Source organism: Artibeus jamaicensis, unplaced genomic scaffold (genome assembly GCF_021234435.1).
Source record: "Artibeus jamaicensis isolate MK-2021 breed Jamaican fruit bat unplaced genomic scaffold, CSHL_Jam_final contig_700, whole genome shotgun sequence".
NCBI lineage: Eukaryota > Metazoa > Chordata > Mammalia > Chiroptera > Phyllostomidae > Artibeus > Artibeus jamaicensis.
In genome coordinates, this window is record NW_026521930.1 from 5,112,927 (window position 1) to 5,130,083 (window position 17,157).

Genomic DNA, 17,157 nt, shown 5'->3' on the forward strand with positions numbered 1-17,157 from the left:
CTTTGGCCCTGGGGGCTACAAGAGCAGGCTCCCTCCATCAGAGAGCACCCTCAGACCGAAGCTCAGGAAACAGCTAGGGGGACTGGGTGTCGGGGAACTGTCTACATGACTTCCCAGGTGGGCCAAGCAGATACGGGAAGGGCACCCACAGTGTCTGCTTCCAGGGACGATGAATTTGAAGTGCCTGAGGAAATGAAGTGCCTCACTGTGGCCTTCAAAGCCTGTCATGATGGGGCACCTGCTTCCTCTTCGATCTCACCTCCTGCCACTTTCCACCTTCCTTGCTCTGATCTAGCCACACTGGCCTTCTTTCCTTTTTCCCAGTATGCCAAGCTCTTTCTACCTCCTGGCCTTTGCACTTTCTCCTTCTTCTGCCTGGAAGGAATGCTCTCCTCAGGCTCTTTGCCTGGTTGGCTTTTTCTCAGCTGTCTCAGCTTAGACATCACATTTTCACAAAGGCTTTCTCTGACTGGTTCAATTAATCCCTTCTCTTAGTTCTCTTCGTTTTCTTCTCATTTTCCCACCTTTCCTTTCTTCCTTGCTCCTCCCTTCATTAACAAACATGTATTGAGCACATATCACATACCATACTAGACACTGGACGGTATCATATGACAAAAACATCGTATGTCATCTGACAAGCTCTCGGGAGCTTGTATTCCAGTTTCAGAAACGAACATAAAAAGGCAACAAATAAACATGTATTTGTAATAGTGATTAGTACTAAAGGACTAGGGTGGTGCTAGGCAGTCATAGAAGTCCCATTACTTCATCACACTTGTCACTTGTCACCTGTCTCCCTTACTGGATAGACGTCAGCTCCATGAGGGCAAGGACCATGTTTACTTGGTTCCCTGTGGTCCCCCAGCACCTGGTACAGAGCCTGGTACAGTAAACACTTAACAAATTGTTGGCAAATGAATGGAGACCGGAGATGACCAGTTTGGGCATCCTCAAGACAGGAAGGTGGCCGTAATCCAGGGGATGGAGGACAGCACTGCCCAGGGAGAACGTGTGGAAGGAGAAGGGCAGGAGGCCAGGGCAGGCCCAGGGGGCGGAGCCTCCGGGAGGAAAGGATCTGGGAGTCGGCCCGCGGCAGGGACGGAGAACACCTCACTGCCTCCTCCCCACACATGCTCCCTCTGGCTGCTAACTCCTCCTTGAGCTGGAAGCGGCTCTGAGGATCCATCATTTCCATCCTCAAACGCCCCTATAATTTGGGCCCAGGAGTCCATGCCCCTTCCCTAGGGGACTGCAAGAAACAAGGTGAAGGTTTGGGGGCTCAGAAAGGCCTCTGGGGCTTGGGAGTTCAGATGGAGTCTGGATTTCTCCACACCTAATCCTCCTCCCCCCCCCCCCAACCCCAGCCTTTTCTGCTGGGACCAAGCTCAGGTGTCACCTCCTTCAGGAAGCCTTCTGTGACTCCCAGTTAGAAGCCTCCTTCTAGCTCCTCCAGCCCCCAGTGCTCCCCCCAGCTACCACTCTGACCAGAGTGTCACCCTCTGCCTGGGGGAGACGTTATGAATCAACACTATAAGAGGGAAGCTGTGCCTTAGTGCCCAGACTGAAAGAGTGGGCATAGATTGGCACTTCTGGATGGAGCCCACCTCTGAAGGTCTTACAAGAAGGGGAAAACCCACCCCCTGGGAATCAGACAAAATGGGGGCATCAGGGGGACTGCGGACAGTTTAAGTGCTTATTTCAAATATAGAGAGAGAGCTGAAGGAGGTCGGAGGCGGAGAAGTGGAAGGAGGAGTGTTCTAGGGGGCCCAGCTTGAGCTCCTGTGCTGGCTCTGCCACGATCTTTACAAGGCGGCTCTGGTCGTTGTCTTTTCCAGCGTCAGGCTCATCTGACACGCGAAGGCCAAGGCTGCAGGTCTCGCTCCAGCCACAAGGCGGTGGCCTAGAACCGGCTGTAGAAAGAACCTTCACAAGGGGCGGGGCGTCCCAAGGCAAGGCTTGCCGGTGCAAACACAGCACCAGTGCAACGTGGACTGTGTATTTATGTAGATAGAAAATAAAATGCACAGAGCAGTGGGCGCGGGGCGGGGGGAGGGGTGCGGGGTGCGGAATGTACTAGCCTGGCTTCTGATCAGTGGTAATTGCAAGGGCCTTCCTGCAGTCGGGGTCCCCTTGAGGTTAGGAATAAAGTGAAGGGCTCAGGAGGGGTGCTAGTCAATCTGTGTCCCGCTGTGCGGGTGTGTGGCCTTGGGATTGGCCGGGAGAATGTAGAGTAGGATACCTTAGGGGCGGGTCTCTACAGCTGGTGGTGCTTATAGGGTGGGGTTAGGGAAAGCCAGGAGCTCAGAGAGCAAGGCCTTGGAGTCTCAAGAGCTCGAGCTTTTCGGGAAGGGCGGGATTTGGAGGAAGGGCGGGATTTTGGGGGACTGAGAGTCAGCCAAAGAGCTTGAGGAAGCAGGGCTGGCAGTAGGGCTTGCTGGCGCGCTCTTGGAAGGAGCCCTTGGTGAGCGGGCGCAGGCAGAAGGTGCAGGTGAAGTGGTCCGGGTGGAAGCGGCGGCCCAGGGCAGACACACATCGTCCGGTCACCGGGAGGCCACACGTGGCGCACAGCGAACCGCGCCGCGCGTGGAAATGGTTCTCACACAGTGGGCGGCCCTCGTGCTCGTAAAAGCTGCCTGCTGAGAAGGGTGCGAAGCATTCCTGGGGAAGGGCAGTAGTGACAGAATGGATCAGCGGCTGAACCGCCACCATACAATTCAATTTGTGAGTCGAATGACCCCTCTCCATCCGTCTCCCCACAGTGCCACTGAGACTTGAAGCCTTGCCTCTAGGAACATCCTGCCCTGAATAATCACCCACCTCGGGATCCTACTCTCCCCCCCCCCCCCGCACTTGGCACATCCACCCCAAGCCCCGCCTCCACGGAGCGCACCCTGCAGACGAAACAGTCAGGGTGCCAGAGTGCACTGAGCGCTGAGATGTAGTTATCCAGAATGGGGCCTTGGCAGCCCTGGCAGCGTGGGGCGAAGAGCTGCAGGAAGTCCCGGCGGCAGTACGGGCGGCCCTCGCGCTCGTGAAAACCTAGGGGCGCAAACCGTGTGGGCTGAAAGAAAACGGTCCTACGCGGTGTGAAAACTGTGGGGCCAGAGCGAGCAGTAGGGAGTGGGGGACGAGGTCTGCGGAGAGGTGGGGGTTGGGGTGGTGGTGCAGAGCTGAAGAGGATCAGATGGGAACCCACAGGAGGGAGGGTTTGGGGCCCGAAGAGAGCAGGAGAAAATTCATAGCCCCAAGGACTAAGGAGGTCTTAGTCAACTGGGCCAAAGGGCGCGAGGTGGGACATAAAGCAGACCCATGGCTTTGAAGGTGGGAGTCAAGCTCACCCTCATCTCCAAAGGGTTCCCCGCAACTGACGCAGCAGAAATGCTCTGGGTGCCAGTGGGTTCCCAAGGCAGTAACCATCTTCTGTAGGAAATGAAAGTGGACACTCAGTGTTACCCTCCATCCCTTCTTCCCTCCCTCTCCCACCCTGAGCCTAGGTGAGTGGGTTGAATGAAATGTCAGTTGAGGCGAGGGAGACCTACGGAGGAACTTGGGAGACAAAGAGAGAAGGCAGAATCTGAAGGAATATGGAAGAGGCCAAGGTGCAGGGTTGCCTGGGTGGGAGGGGGTGGGGGGCGGAGGGAGGGAGGGGACTGTGAGTGGAAGAAGCCTATCTCACAGGCTCCTTGGGTGAGACCGTGTAGGAGCTTGCGGGCCAGTCAGGGCTCACATGTCGAATGGGTTGATTGCAGAGGCCACATCGTGGGGAGAAGCGCTGGAAGTAGCACTCAGGGCAGAAGGGGGCTCCATCCTTCTCGAAGAAGCTGCTGCCTCCCAGGGCCGTGGAACAGCCACTGCAAACGAAGTGCTCAGGGTGCCAAGCACGCCCCAGAGCAGTCACCACCTTCGAGTTGGGGGTGAGGCCGGGGTTAGAGTGGCCCTTGGGCTACCATGTCCCCAGTAAACTAAGGATTGCATGGCACTTTTCAAGTTTCATCTCTGAGAGATGAGGATGAAGAATCTAATGTTCAAGTCACTCAGTCTTGTAAGTGATGGAGCTCCAACCCAGGTCTTCCAGCACGCTTCCTAGGGCCCACAGTACATTTTAGGAGCGTTGTAATTTCTTTTAAATTCAGAAGAAAAAACTAAGCTAGAAAAAAATGATTCCATATATAATATTAATGTATTCATCTTTACATGAACACAGTCATAAAATACAATTTTAAATATTTTTTCCATGGAAGAAGAGACGTATGAAGGCAAAAGTGCCTAAGGCCCCTGGAGGTCAATGCCACCTGCTTTGCTCAAATTGGGAATTCTGGGATGGAAGCGGGCACTTGATCGGCCAGGACAATCTATGTCAACCACTAGGTATAGTTATTGTAAATCATATCTGCCCAGTCAATAAGCCAAGAACCAAACCAGACTCTAGTAGAGGAGAAACAGGCTTGTGGTGGGTGGAGCCAACTAGGATTTTGCGAAGAACCAATGAGATGTGGGTTTGTGAAGGAGCGAGTAGCACTGTGCCCGGCACAGAGAAGGACCATAATAAACGGTAACTGGGTTGGAATTCTCACCCTGCCACTTACTTGCTGTGTGACTCAGAGCTTCAGTTTCTTCATTCATAATATATGAATGACAATAATACCCGCTTTCCAGAGTTACTTATTAAAATGGAACAGCACAAAGGCTGGCTCTCAGCGAAGATCATGGGTACATGGGTCTGTATCACTCTATCCACAGAGCTCCACTTACTTGCCCAGCAATAGGTTTATTGCAGGAGCCACAGAGGCCCTTGGCCTGGGTGGGAATGCCACGGCGGCTGAGGTCGGACTGCAGCAGCCCCAGCATGGTGTCTAAGCTGCCCTTGCTAGTTGGCCCCGGTGAGGGTGGGGAGCCCTCATTCCCAGAACTTGGCACTGGTGGCTGGGTTGGCCCAGAAGCTGGAAGCTACAATAGGGAGGACAATAGGGAGGGAGTTGAGTCAGCAATGGCAGCACAAGTGGAAAGGTCTAAAATGGGTTAGGAAGCCACAAAACCACAGTGGCCCACCCCCCTGCCTGACTCACATGGTTCTGGACTCGGAAGTCAGAGAGCGAGGCCATCAGTCTATCCAGTTCCAGGGTGGCGGAGGTGGCCGAAGGTTTTGAGAGAACAGGGGATGGGCTGGGAGGGCTGTGAAGGAAACAGCTTGTGTCAGCTCAGAGCCTCCCAGAATAATGATCCCTCCAGTAACTCAGGTATCCAAGGCCGATCACCGCTCTTCTTGCCCTGCCAACTGTGCCAAACTCACAGGCTGGGCCTTTTCTTGTCCTCAGATTGGTCTTCCTTCTGCTCCCCTGCAGTCTCCTTGCTAGATGGGAACTGAGACATTATTTCATCTGCAGAGAGGAGAGAAGGGCTCTGGACATAGGGCCATGCTCTACCCACCCTCCCACCTAAGGCTTTGTGTCCTATTAGCTGCTACCCTGAAAAATCTACACCCCTTAATCTCTGCTCTTCCCTGCCCTGCCCCCATCCCATCAAGACCTATCTCAGCAACCTTGGTACCTGTGATGTTGAACTGAGTAGCATTAAGTTCCTGAAGCAACCGGTCTAGCTCACAGAGCCCTGTGCCCAAGACACCGCTGGAAGAGGAGAATGGTGGAGCCGCAGGGGCCACAGGCTTTGGAGACTGAGGCTTGCATACCGTGCTGGGAAACAAGGTGGGAGCTTGGGTTCGGGGTGGGGAATCCAAGTCTCACCTTGAGTCCTGGTTGACTTTCCCATTCTCTAGTTCCCAGGCCCCTTACCTGTACAGATGGTCCTTATCTCCAGAGGCTCCTAAAGACTCCCCAGACCTCATCTACAGAGACAGACACATGTGCGGGATGACAGGTCTGTACTTTGTCTCACTCAGGCCCAGATTCCCCTAGCCTTGGCCAGCCTGGCCCTAGTGGTTGTCCCAGTCCATAGCCTCTGATCTCACCTGTGACTGGTGGCCATAGGGCTGGGAAGACGTGACGGGCTCTGGGGGTCGCTCTTTGGGAGCCCCTGACCTTGGCATGTGTGAGGTGGTGGTCTCCAGGTCAGAGAGCAGGGCATCTGCAAGGAGAGGCCATCAGGGTGAGAGGTTGAGAGGTCAAGGTTAGGGCACAGACAGGGCCTTAAGATATGAGAGGATAAGGGTTCCAAGTGGACAGTATTTGAAGACAAAAGCAAGTATTGAGAGCAGAGATGAATAATCAGAAGGAAACACAAGGCCAGACCAAGGCGGAGACATGGAAAGGCAGCATGTCTGGGGTGTGCATGTGTATATTTATGTCCAGAATATCCCATATGGCTCATCCTGGCAGTCATGCACAAATCCAGCAGCCTGTTTTTTGTTGTTGTTTTTTTTTAATTCTCAAAATCTTCCCTAATGCAGTCAAAATTGGCTCTTTACCGGAGCCGAGTTTGGCTCCACCCCAAATTGCTCAATTGGCTACATGCCTGGCACCCAGCTTTCAGATTGGATGCTTTTTTTTGCCACGCCCAATTCTTCCCCAGACCTGAGCAGGCCCACTCTGCTCTGGCCCACCTCCAGGACTGGGTCCCACCCTATGCACCTCATTGGTGAGTCTGCGGGGACCTGCTTTCTGATTGGCTTATTCTCCCCCCAGAGCTCGTAACCCCTACTGAGCAGCACCCCCTATTGCAAGGTGCTGGAACCCCTTCTGCCTCACAGTTGGAAGGCACTGCCTTCTAGCCCGAGTTCCAACAGACAGGGAGTACAAAATGCCTCTTTCCCACCGGGACACCACTACCCGATACCCACCATCGCCTCTCCCTTCCAGAACCTATAAGTTCCTGCCCCTTTACTCTTCATCTCTGAGCACTGTGGTGGAACCCTTAACCTCTCCCTGGCATCTATCTGACCCCTACCAAACTTAGGAAGCTTTAACTCTTTCCTTCCCAAAACCCTAGGGCAGACCCCTTTCTTTTCCAGAACTTGATGTCATAGCCTCCCTTCCTGTCTACTTTCCCAGTCCCGGACCCAAGACCCCTTTAACTGCTCCCATCCTACAGCCAGCCCCTGAGCCCAGGCGCCCACGGGCGGGCACTGCATCTCCCTGCCCATCTATCTGCAGCAGAGCGAGAAGAGGAGGGAGGGAGCAGCCGGCCAGGGAGAGGCAGGAAGGGAGAGGCAGGAAGGGGGACGTGGAGTCGGAAAGAAGGCGCGGGCAGAGACCAGAAGCGAGAAGACAGGAGGCAGGATGAGGAGATGCGGGGGAGTGCCAGGGGGCTCCAGGATGGGGAAGCGGTCCAGAGGCTGGTGAAGGGCTGCGTCCAAGGGGACTCGGGCCCCACTCACCCAGGTCCTCCATGGTGGGGCGCAGGCAGACCACGCTGGGCTTGCTGGGCGGGGGCCGTGTCCGGTGGGGGCGGAGGGTGGTGGGGGTGGGGGAGGACGTCCGGGAGCTCAAGGCCCAGCCGTGACCATGTAAGGAAGCCGGGATCTGTTGGGATGGGGCTAGAGGGAAAGGTGGGGGGAGTGGGGGGCAATGGACGGGAGAATCCTGGGTGGGGGCGTGTAATATGGGAGGGAGGATTGCCGTCCACGCAGGCCCAGCCCCCCTGCTTGTAGGGAAGCTGCCACACCCCACCCTTGGCCTCAGCTGCAAGGAGCCCCAGGCGGCCACAGCCAGAGTCAGAGAAGTGGCTCTTCCAGACCTTGCCCGGAATCTACGCCCAGTCAGACTCTGAAACACAGACTGAGGCCCGCAAGCAGACACCTCCCAAAAGTTAGCATCCTGAGTGTCAGACAGAGCCCTTCTTCCACCCAGGCCTTTCCTGTGAGACTTGATCCAGACACAATTTTGGGGTTGAGGGCAGAAATTATGTTCTAAGCATCAGTCAGAGCCCAAGTTCAGAGACCTTCCCTTAGTGATGCTGACAAACAATGACATAAACAGAGCTCCCAAAAGGCAAAATACTAAACACAAATCTCTCAGAGACAGAGACACAATGAACCCTTCCGCAGACTCAAGAGCAGGACCTTCTCTCCAAGACCTGAAAACATCCACGCAGACACAATTTAACTGAAACGCAGGCACAAGCTTCATGCAGACTCAGAAAGCACTCCCAGGCAGCCAGACCCCACCCAGCCAGCCTTCGAGACAAAAACCTTCCCTAACAGTGAGGTGACCCAGACCTGGTCCAAAAAAATTCCTTCCCAAGATACTGTTGAACGGAGAGAAGAAAGACACAGACTTCAGTGACATAAAGGAACAAGAAGCCTTCCGTAGAGACACACACAATAGTGCACAGCCATTGGAATGTGGGCCTTGACCCAGACCTGAGTCCAGACATGCACACTTTAGCCTTAGAAATTCAGCTGGCCGGACCCTGGCTGGGTGGCTCAGTTGGAGCGTCTTCCCAAACACCAAAAGGTTGTGGGTTCAATTCAATCTCCGATCACGCAGGGTGTGTACAGGAGACAACTGATGGGTGTTTCTCTCTTTCTCTCTCAGATCAATAAAATATCTTCAGGTGAGGATTAAAAACAATTTACAAGAGACAGTGGTACCTCAGTATTTGTGGTTAATTTGTTCTGGAATTTATGACCGGTGCTGAAACCAACGACTACTGAACACAGAACACGAGTGATGAAGCATTTCTTCTCGTAGGGTGGCATTGTGACTCATACAAGCTCTTTGAAAGTGCAACGAACTCTGAGCAGGTGCTGAGTGCCAAAACATATTTTTCCTTCCAGAATGCACCGAGTACAGGATTTGAGTTCTGAAGCCAACGAGTACTGAGGTGTGACTGTACTCATCTGCTGCTGCAACTGGACAGCAGAGCATCACTGTAAATTACTTCACACAAAATGGTGGTTTCGTTGGGTGAGGAATTTAGTATTTCACATGGGCTTTAATTTATATGTATACTTTTTAATTAAGCTGTAACCTTTCTTACAGCACATATTTCTTTGTATGTGAAATTGAGGTATACAATGTTGTGTTGTAAATGGAGCAAATGCTTAAAACAAGGCTCACAAGTGTAGAATAGGGTCCAGTCCTTGTTTTAAGACTATGATTCAGAAAAAATATAAGAACCACAGTGCCATAGATGGCTCTCAACTGTGTAGTTATATTTGCTAATGCTATCTCTTATAATATAGTCCTGATTTTGAGCTGAAATCCATATAAGAATTAATCTTAATTCTGTATTTTTCCTGTAAGGCAATAGGCCACATTAATTAAACTGAAGGGGTGGGGGGCAACAGCAGCAAATCAGAACCTGTGGATATTTAAGACTTTTATTTATTTATTTTCTAGGTTGTAATTTTTTAAAAGATTTTATTTATTTATCTTTAGAGGGGAAGGGAAGGAGAGAGGGAGAGAAACATCAATGTATGGTTGCCTTTCGTGCGTCCCCTGCTGGGAACTGGCCCCTGCTGGGAACTGGCCTGCAACCCAGGCATGTGCCCTGACTTGGAATTGAACAGCGATCTTTTGGTTCACAGGCCTGTGCTCAATCCACTGAGCTACGTCAGCCAGGGACATGACTTTATTTTTAGAGTGAGGGGGAGGAAAAAAGTGAAGGAGAGAAACACTGATGTGTTACCTCTTGTCCACCCCGCTACTAGAAACTGAACCCAAACCCGGCCAAGTGCCCTGACAGGAAATTGAACCCTTGACCTTTCAGCTTGTAGCGCAACGCACAACCATGCCACACTGATCAGGGCCAACTTCCGGGCGTTTTTAAAAACTGACAGCCAGGGCACCCTCCCCTCAGTCCAAATCAATCCGAAAGGGCTCAGGCATCATTTTAAAATATCCTTTAAACAGCTGTCTGGGTGGCTCTAACACAGCCTGATAAAGGGAGACCTGGACAAATGCTCACAGAGGCAGAGGCGGCACTGTCAGCCTTAGCGCCGCAGAGGCTGGCTGGCAGGCTCGGTCCAGGCATTCTCCGCAAAGTTAGGCTGCCACCTGAGTGGTCAGCGATCTGGGAGTTGGGTGTGGAGGCCCCACCTTGGAGACCAAAGCAATATGATCTCTTCCCTCACCTCAGTGCCAGGCCAGGGCTTTGACCCTCTGGGCATGACCGAGACAGGGCTTCAGAGACTCCATGAACACAGTAGGTCTTCCTTCAGTCAAACAGCAGGAGGGCACTTGGACCCAGAGACTGAAGGCCGAGAGGGGTGAGGGACACTTAGAAAACAGTAAGGCCAAGTCCTTGGCCATCCACTACCAAACCAACAGCATTCCCTCAGCACTGTCCTCTCAGCCCTGACCAAGGTCTGCATCCAGTTGAGTGGCTGTCTGAGCTATGAAGACATATGAGCAGGAAGTGGACTTCCCTAGGGGCCAAAAACCACATCCTAGGGAGAAGCCTGGGAACTCTTTTATTCTAGGGCTGCATTTTATTTATTAAACTCTTACACGCCAAGGGTGGCCTGTATCAAGCAAGATACAGAGACCTGGACAAGGCCCTATTTTATGGGTGAATAGATGCCCACAGAAAAGTAAGCAGAGACACCGCATAATAGGGGTATCCAACTCCAAAGTTTTAATCCCAATTCCAGAAGGCTGGGCAAAGCCAGGGTGGCTTGGGGCCCTTGGCTCTTCTCCATATCATGAGTCCCATGTCTGGACCTTGGTCTTGGCTTCTCACTCCTGAGTCTTCAGCCCATCGTCTCGGGGTCTAGTTTCAACCTCCTGTCAGTCCTCGGTGGTGACTTCTGCTTAGCCTCCTCCCCATGCCACTCTGAGTAAGGCTACCTTCATAGCCAGTAACTCTTGGGTCTCCTCCAAGGGGATATCAACAGTCTAGGCTGGGACCCCTGCTTTCCATTTCAATTCCCATCACCACAGCCAGTAAAGCCTCAGTCAGGGGACCTGCTTCCTCGCCTGCTGCTTCTACAAGCCCCACTAAGGCCAGGGCCCGCTTCCTAGGGCACTGCCCTTGCCTCAGTGTCCAGCGGGCACAGTGGACAGCCAGCCGGGGTCGGCCCAGGCGGAATACCTCACTCACTGATTCTGGGCTACCTTGGGGTCCCAGGTGGATATGCCCCACAGCCTCTTCCAGCTCCTCCTCCAGCCCAGGCAGCAGGAAACGGCCCGCAGCCTCCAGTGCCTCCTCAACCTCTGAGCCCAGCAGGGGCCGGCCTGGCAGGGGAATGGGCCGCAAGGCTGCTCCGCAGCCCCGGCAGCCATGTAAGTGATGCAGGATAGGCCAGGCTGCACTGGGTGACAGGCCTCGAAGAGGCACTAGGTCCATCTGGGCTTCGGCAAAGCTGCCAGCTAGCAGGGCCCGGAAGAAAGGGGAGGCAGTAGATGAGGCAGCCCGCTGGGCAGGGAGCCGTAGACCTGAGTCCAGCAGGAAGTGTAGATCAGGGGCTGGGCTGGGGGCTGGGCCCAACAGAGGTTCATAGAGGCAAGGGGAGGGCAGGTCTAGGTCCAAGGGGATTGTAGGTGGGAGGGCTGGGCTCACAGTGGGAGACATCAGGCTTTGGAGGCAGGAAAGAGAGTCTGCGGCAAAGAAGAGGAAGAGTGGGTGTGGAGTTGGCCGAGTCAGTGCTGAGAGGAGGAGACGAAGGCCGCCCTGGTCCAGAAGTAGTCGGCGCCATAGAGAGGGCTTCCTGCGAGGAGAAAGAGAATCCTTCAGAAGGTAGAAAAGGAAGGCCGGGGAATCGCAATCTTGCTCCCCTGGTCCCTGCAAGGTACCCATATCCCCCTCACCGACAGATGAAGGGCAGGGTCAATGCACAGGCCACACGGTCCTCAGGACTACCAGAGAGCAGCAGGTGAGTGAGGGCACCCACTCCAAAGGGCGATTCCGCCTGCACAGTCAGGTTCTGCAGCAGCATCTCACCTGCAGGGATGGGCAGAGTAGGTCAGGTTGGGAGCTGGTGTCCAAGATTGGGGTGGGATGGACAAGGCAGGCCTCTGGGCCCCTGAAAGGAAGATGGGTAAAACCTCAGGGCAAGAAAAAAGGACACAGGAAAGGAGGATGCAGGCTCTGGAGAGATGGGGTCCAGTGCCAGGAACTGGAAGTCAAGGGCAGGAACAGTAAGTGGGATGGTCAGGGAGTAAGTCAGGGCCATCATGGACTGCAACAGGACACAGAAGAGGGCAGTCCCTGGTAGTGTTGTAAATGGTGGTGGGGACCTGGGAAGACATGGGATCTAAACCTGGGTTCACCAGTCGGCGACAGTGCAGAGCCAAGTGTAGACTGGGGAAGGAAATGCCAACAGGCACAATTCTAAGTTACCGGGGCCAAGCCTGGTTTGGGAGTATCTGGGCCCCAAGACTTGGGCAAAGTATGGAGCAGAGCATTGGAGGCTGAGACAGTGGAACAGGATGGAGCCTTCCCCTCCTCATTCCTGGTGGCTAGGGTTGTATGGACTGAGACGTCAGAGAGGGAGGAGTTGAGAGGCAAGGTTCTGAGCTTATTGAAGGCAAAAGTGGAAAATAAGGCAGAGAGGTGCAGGGAGACACACCTAGCTCATGGTGCTGGCTGCGCAGGGTGAAGGGCCGGGAACGCAGAGTGGGCCAGTCCTCCGGGGCGACACCAAGCACCAGCCAGGCACGCAGCAGTGCAGCTCCGTAGCTGCGCACAAAGGCCTCGAGGCAGGCAGGGTTGCAGGTGAGGCGTGTCAGGATACGCAGTGCACGCGGGCTCGGTGGGCCTGGTGCACCCGTCACGTAGGCCAGTAGACCACAGAGAGCCGGGCCTGTCACCAGTGCCCCACTTGGGTCTGGAGCCTGGGAGAACCGCGAAAGCAGCAGCAGCGCTGGCCCCTCGCGGCCCCAAGGTTCCTCAGCAGCGGCAGGACTGCGCCCTGGTGTGCGCAGCACACGAGGTGTCCGCACAAAGGCTGAGCCCCGGGCAGGGCTGGCTGGTTCAGCCAGCTCAGGTGGTGGAGGCAGCGGACAGCGCTCTGGAGACCAGTCTGGGGAGATGTCTCCGGGGCCGGCAGCATAGCCCTCAGATATCAGCCATGACCTGCAGAGGGGAGAAAAAGGAGACTGAACTCAGAGCCAAGGCAAGGGGGGAGTGCCAAAAAAAGGTGGCAGAAGCCTGGGAGAGGGGGAGAAGTGGCCAGACGGGAAGAAAGGGGAGAGAGAGAGGAGGGGGAAAAACCCAAAGTCATTCAGCAACACTGATGCTTCTTATGTACCAAGCTCCATTTTAAATGTTGGGAAGTAGCGATAAACAAAACTTCCTGTCTTCTTATAGAGTTTATATTCTGGTAAGTAGAAACAAATAACAAAATAAACACGGAAACCATAAGGTATGTTAGTGTGGAGTTAGTGAAGGGGTACACATGAATAGAAAAAAGCTGGAAGAGGGAAAAGCTGACATTTAAAAATAGTAGTGATGGTACCCTCACTGAGAAGGTAAGATCTAGTCAAGACACATGGGAGGTAAAGTGCTCTAGGCAGAGGGAACAGCAACCAAAGAGGCCCTGAGATGGTATTTACCTGTCATGTTAAAAACGTAGCTAGGAGGCCATTGTGCAAGAGTGTAGTGGGCACCAGGGAGAACAGCAAGGGATGAAGTCAGAGAGTTCAAAGATGGCTGACGTTTATCGAGCAGTGTTTAGTGCCATGTATGGTGCAAAGTTCCCTTATTTAATCTTTATAAGAACTCTGTGGGGTAGGTATGTAAGGAATGGGAGGCTCAGAGAAGTTAACCTTCCCATGATAACTCAGCTTGTAAGTGGTAGTACCAAAATTAGAACTTTGACTCCAGAGTATACTATAACGACCAGTGCGAATACTACCTTCCAGTGCACCTGTCTGGACCCCAAAGTTCAGAGGTGCTGGGGTGGTGCCACAGTCAAAGGTGGACCCAGGGGAGATAAGGTGTGTTTAATGGGGACTGGAAAGTGGTCACACCGGGGGAAAACAAGGAATCAGGAGGCAGAGTCAATGAAAGTCTTACCAAGACAGAAGCAGAGTAAGGGTAGCGAAGAGAGCAGACACAGACCCCCATCCTAAAGCTCAGGTGGGGACTCACCTGAGGCTTCGGAAGCTTCCAGCCTCTACCCGCTCAGGGGTCTGCTCCTCAGGAAAGTCCCAGGAAGCAGCTTCTCTTCCTTCTTCTTCCTCATCACCAGCATCACCACACAGCTGCCCAGCCAAGAGAGGTACAAGTCCCAGGGCCTGTAGCCGGCTCAGGGCCCCTGTATCATAGAGGAAGCCCACAAGGGCAGCCACAACACGAGGGTGCCAGGCACTGGCACGAGGATCCTGCAACAGGCCCATCAGCAACTCCAAACCACCAGCATCCCGCAGCCGGGCCCGGTTGATGGCCTCCCGGCAGAGTAGGCACACAGCCCGCACCAGGGGCTGCTGGGAGGCTAGGCCAGCCCCACTGGTGCCCCGGCGCCGCTGGAGCTCACCCAGTAGTACCTCCACACCACCAGCATTGCCCAGTGCAGGCCGTACCAGGCCCTGGGCACACAGATTGGCAAGAGTCAGGATAGCTGCCTCACGTACCACCCTTTTGGGGTGGGAGGCCAGGTTGACCAGTGGGCCTAGCCCCCCACCCAGACTTAGCTGCTCAGCACAGGCCCGGGAGCAGCCTCGACTCAGCTCTAGAAGGGCACGGACTAGGGCCAAGGTCAGTGCAGGGTCTGGGGCAGCAGCCAGAAGCTCAGCCAGTGGGCGCACTGCTCCCTGCTGTGCCAGGGCCAGGCGGTGCTGGGGTGAGTCCGCCAGGTTGCGGAGGGCACGGACCACACTCTGCAGGCACTGTGAGTCCTGGCAGGCCGTCAGACTCTCAACGAGTAGGGGAACAGCTCCTGAAGAGGGAAGGTATGGACACAAAATGAGCAAAGACAGACACCCAAGCCCCTCTCCCACCTCAAGCCCCCAGCCAACTCTATCATTATAGCCTGCTCACCAGCAGAATGGATGTCCCCACAGCTCTCAGGTTCCATGGCTAAGTTTCCCAGGGCACGGGCTGTTCGGTTCTGGATGCTGTCTGTCTTCACACACTGAAGAATAGTCACTACAAGAGAGTTTGGCCCCTAAAGGGTTATACCCATTCTTGTCTTTCTCATTAATCACCTCAAAAATGTGCCCTGAGAGGGGGTCAGGAAAGTCCTCCAGAAGAAACTAATACTTATTTGGTCTGAAAGGTTAAATAGGTAGGTATTTACTAGAAGGATGATGGATGGGGCTGTTACAGGGCATTTCAGGTTTAGAAGCAGCCTTTGCAAAGGTCCAGAGGTGAGACCATTCAATGTCTGCTATGACCTCATGGAAAGCCTCAAATGCCAGGCCAAGGAATCAGGGCTTGAATGTGAGGGCACTGGGAGCCACATGGATCTTTTTTTAGAGGAAGGGAAGGAGAGAAATATCAATGTAAGTCCCTTGCTGGGAAGTGGCCTGCAACCCAGGCACGTGCCCTGACTGGGAATCGAACCGCAATCGTGGGGTTTGCAGGCCCGCACGCAATCCACTGAGCTACACCAGCTAGGGCCACATGGATCTTTAAGAATAGGAGTGATGTGATCAGGGGGTAGAATGGATTTTTAGGGGAAAAGAATAAGGCACCGAGGAGCTTGTTGCAATAGTCCTGGTGAGAAAGGAAAGTAGCTTGAACCAAGTCAGCTACCAGCACAGCCCAGAACATGGACATCGGTCTCTGGGCACATGATGGAAGAGGGATAGAAATGGATGGAATTGGAGATATTTAAAAGGCAAAAGAGTGACTGAATGACTAATAATAAAATCTTTAATTTATTGAGGACTAACTAATGTGCCAGGACTCTTGTCAAACATATTTTGGTCCAGATGAATTTTATGCAAATTTAAAGTATACCGATATTTTATTTTATCCAAAAATTTTAAGATTTTATAAAAACTGGCATAATTTCATACAGGCTTAAACTGCATAAACTGTATTTGCAACGTTGCCACTAGGAGGCGCCAACTTTGCTGGGAAACAAAAGCTTGCTGTCTTGTTAGGATTTGCTCCTAACTGTACGAGTTCTTAGTAACTTGAAGTACCCAGTCTATGCTTAGAATACTTTAGTTCTATATCTGTATTTCATTCCCCCCAACTCCAGCATTGCGAAGTAGTTATTATTATCCCATTTAACTTAGCACCGGAGGGTTCTACCTGACTGCAGAGTCACTACATCTTCCAAGCTCTAGCTCATCAAATGACAGCCACAATTTAGGAGCCATTTAGGGCTGTCAATTTAGGAGCCATTGTCTGCTATGAACCTCATAAATGGAGGCTCAAAATCATCTAAAAGTCACCAAACAACCCCTTTGGCCTCACCAGGCCAGAGGCGAGGGAGGCGCCCGACAACCAATACCCAGGCAATGGCTGTAATTATTGATCTGGGAGGGCTTGACTATAAACAGAGCTGTAACGTAACGAGGCTTGAAAGCTTGAGAGGTGTGTGTGCCACACTGTCACAAAACACATTCTTCCAGGACAACACAAAGAATTCAAGCCATCCCAGACACAAAACACGTGAGCATGCATAGAATCTTTCTAGGAAATGAGGGCGGAGCACTTACCCAAAGGGAGTATGCCTCCGAGTCTGCGCACTTCGGTTCGGCACGCCCCTTCTGTACAGCAGTTGGCTAGGATGCTGAGCGCTAAGTCCAGGGTCTTGCGCAGGCGCGCAGGCAGGGAGGGAGTCGAGGAGGACGCAACGGAGGGGGCGGGGCCACCAGAAGCTTCAGACTCCACCGACGAAGGGGCGGAGCCGGAGACAGTCAGGGACGGTGCGGGACCTACGGCGGAAGCTTGCCGTAGCAGCGCGAGAAGGGGGAGGAGTCCGCCGCGTGCCCGGAAGCGCTCGATTCCCCCAGCTGCCTTGACGTAGCGCGTGCGAAGGGCTAAGAGCGCACGGCCTAAGGGTGTCTCGTTGGTAGCTGTGTCCTTTAGCCCTCCTAGACCCTCCCCGGCCGCCGCTGTGAGCTGCGAGAGGCAGAATGAGAGCGAGTCCGCAGGGGTTGGTTTCGCAGCCGCCATCTTGGCTCAGGCCTAAGGCTCCGCCCCTCTTTTACTGCGGATCCGCGGCAGCGGAACTGGAAGAGAGGGACGTAGCCAGGAACCTCCTCTCTGACGCTTTCTAAATAGCGCCACCGCAGTCATTAAGCAAGTCGGAAGTTGTAGTTCTTGATCGCGGTACTGACTCTTGCACAGTCGCAGAAA

General features: G+C 53.7%; 2 protein-coding genes across 2 annotated transcripts; both read right to left on the minus strand.

Annotated features, from left to right (window-relative positions):
* Positions 1-1,983: 1,983 nt before the first annotated feature.
* TGFB1I1 (transforming growth factor beta 1 induced transcript 1) lies at positions 1,984-7,512 on the minus strand. The gene is made up of 11 exons (XM_037130452.2): positions 7,334-7,512; positions 5,969-6,084; positions 5,793-5,845; positions 5,551-5,693; positions 5,294-5,381; positions 5,070-5,175; positions 4,756-4,950; positions 3,731-3,904; positions 3,342-3,423; positions 2,894-3,042; positions 1,984-2,661 (listed from the first exon to the last, which is right to left on the minus strand). The coding sequence occupies exons 1-11, from the start codon at positions 7,344-7,346 to the stop codon at positions 2,395-2,397; spliced, it is 1,386 nt and encodes a 461-aa protein (XP_036986347.2). The 5' UTR covers positions 7,347-7,512; the 3' UTR covers positions 1,984-2,394.
* A 3,001-nt stretch (positions 7,513-10,513) lies between these two features.
* ARMC5 (armadillo repeat containing 5) lies at positions 10,514-16,995 on the minus strand. Its single transcript, XM_037130444.2, has 6 exons — positions 16,515-16,995; positions 14,881-14,988; positions 13,993-14,779; positions 12,470-12,975; positions 11,709-11,841; positions 10,514-11,608 (listed from the first exon to the last, which is right to left on the minus strand). The coding sequence occupies exons 1-6, from the start codon at positions 16,972-16,974 to the stop codon at positions 10,789-10,791; spliced, it is 2,814 nt and encodes a 937-aa protein (XP_036986339.2). The 5' UTR covers positions 16,975-16,995; the 3' UTR covers positions 10,514-10,788.
* Positions 16,996-17,157: the final 162 nt, after the last annotated feature.

Excerpts from the sequence above, each read along its gene's own strand:
- ARMC5 (XM_037130444.2), bottom strand. The coding sequence starts at position 16,974 with ATGGCGGCTGCGAAACCAACCCCTGCGGACTCGCTCTCATTCTGCCTC. Across the intron at positions 11,842-12,469 it reads CAGCCAGCACCATGAGCTAG|GTGAGATGCTGCTGCAGAAC; the intron begins GTGTGTCTCCCT and ends CCATCCCTGCAG. Across the intron at positions 11,609-11,708 it reads ACCCTGCCCTTCATCTGTCG|GAAGCCCTCTCTATGGCGCC; the intron begins GTGAGGGGGATA and ends TTCTCCTCGCAG.
- TGFB1I1 (XM_037130452.2), bottom strand. Across the intron at positions 5,846-5,968 it reads CCTATGGCCACCAGTCACAG|ATGAGGTCTGGGGAGTCTTT; the intron begins GTGAGATCAGAG and ends CTGTCTCTGTAG. Across the intron at positions 5,694-5,792 it reads GATAAGGACCATCTGTACAG|CACGGTATGCAAGCCTCAGT; the intron begins GTAAGGGGCCTG and ends CTTGTTTCCCAG.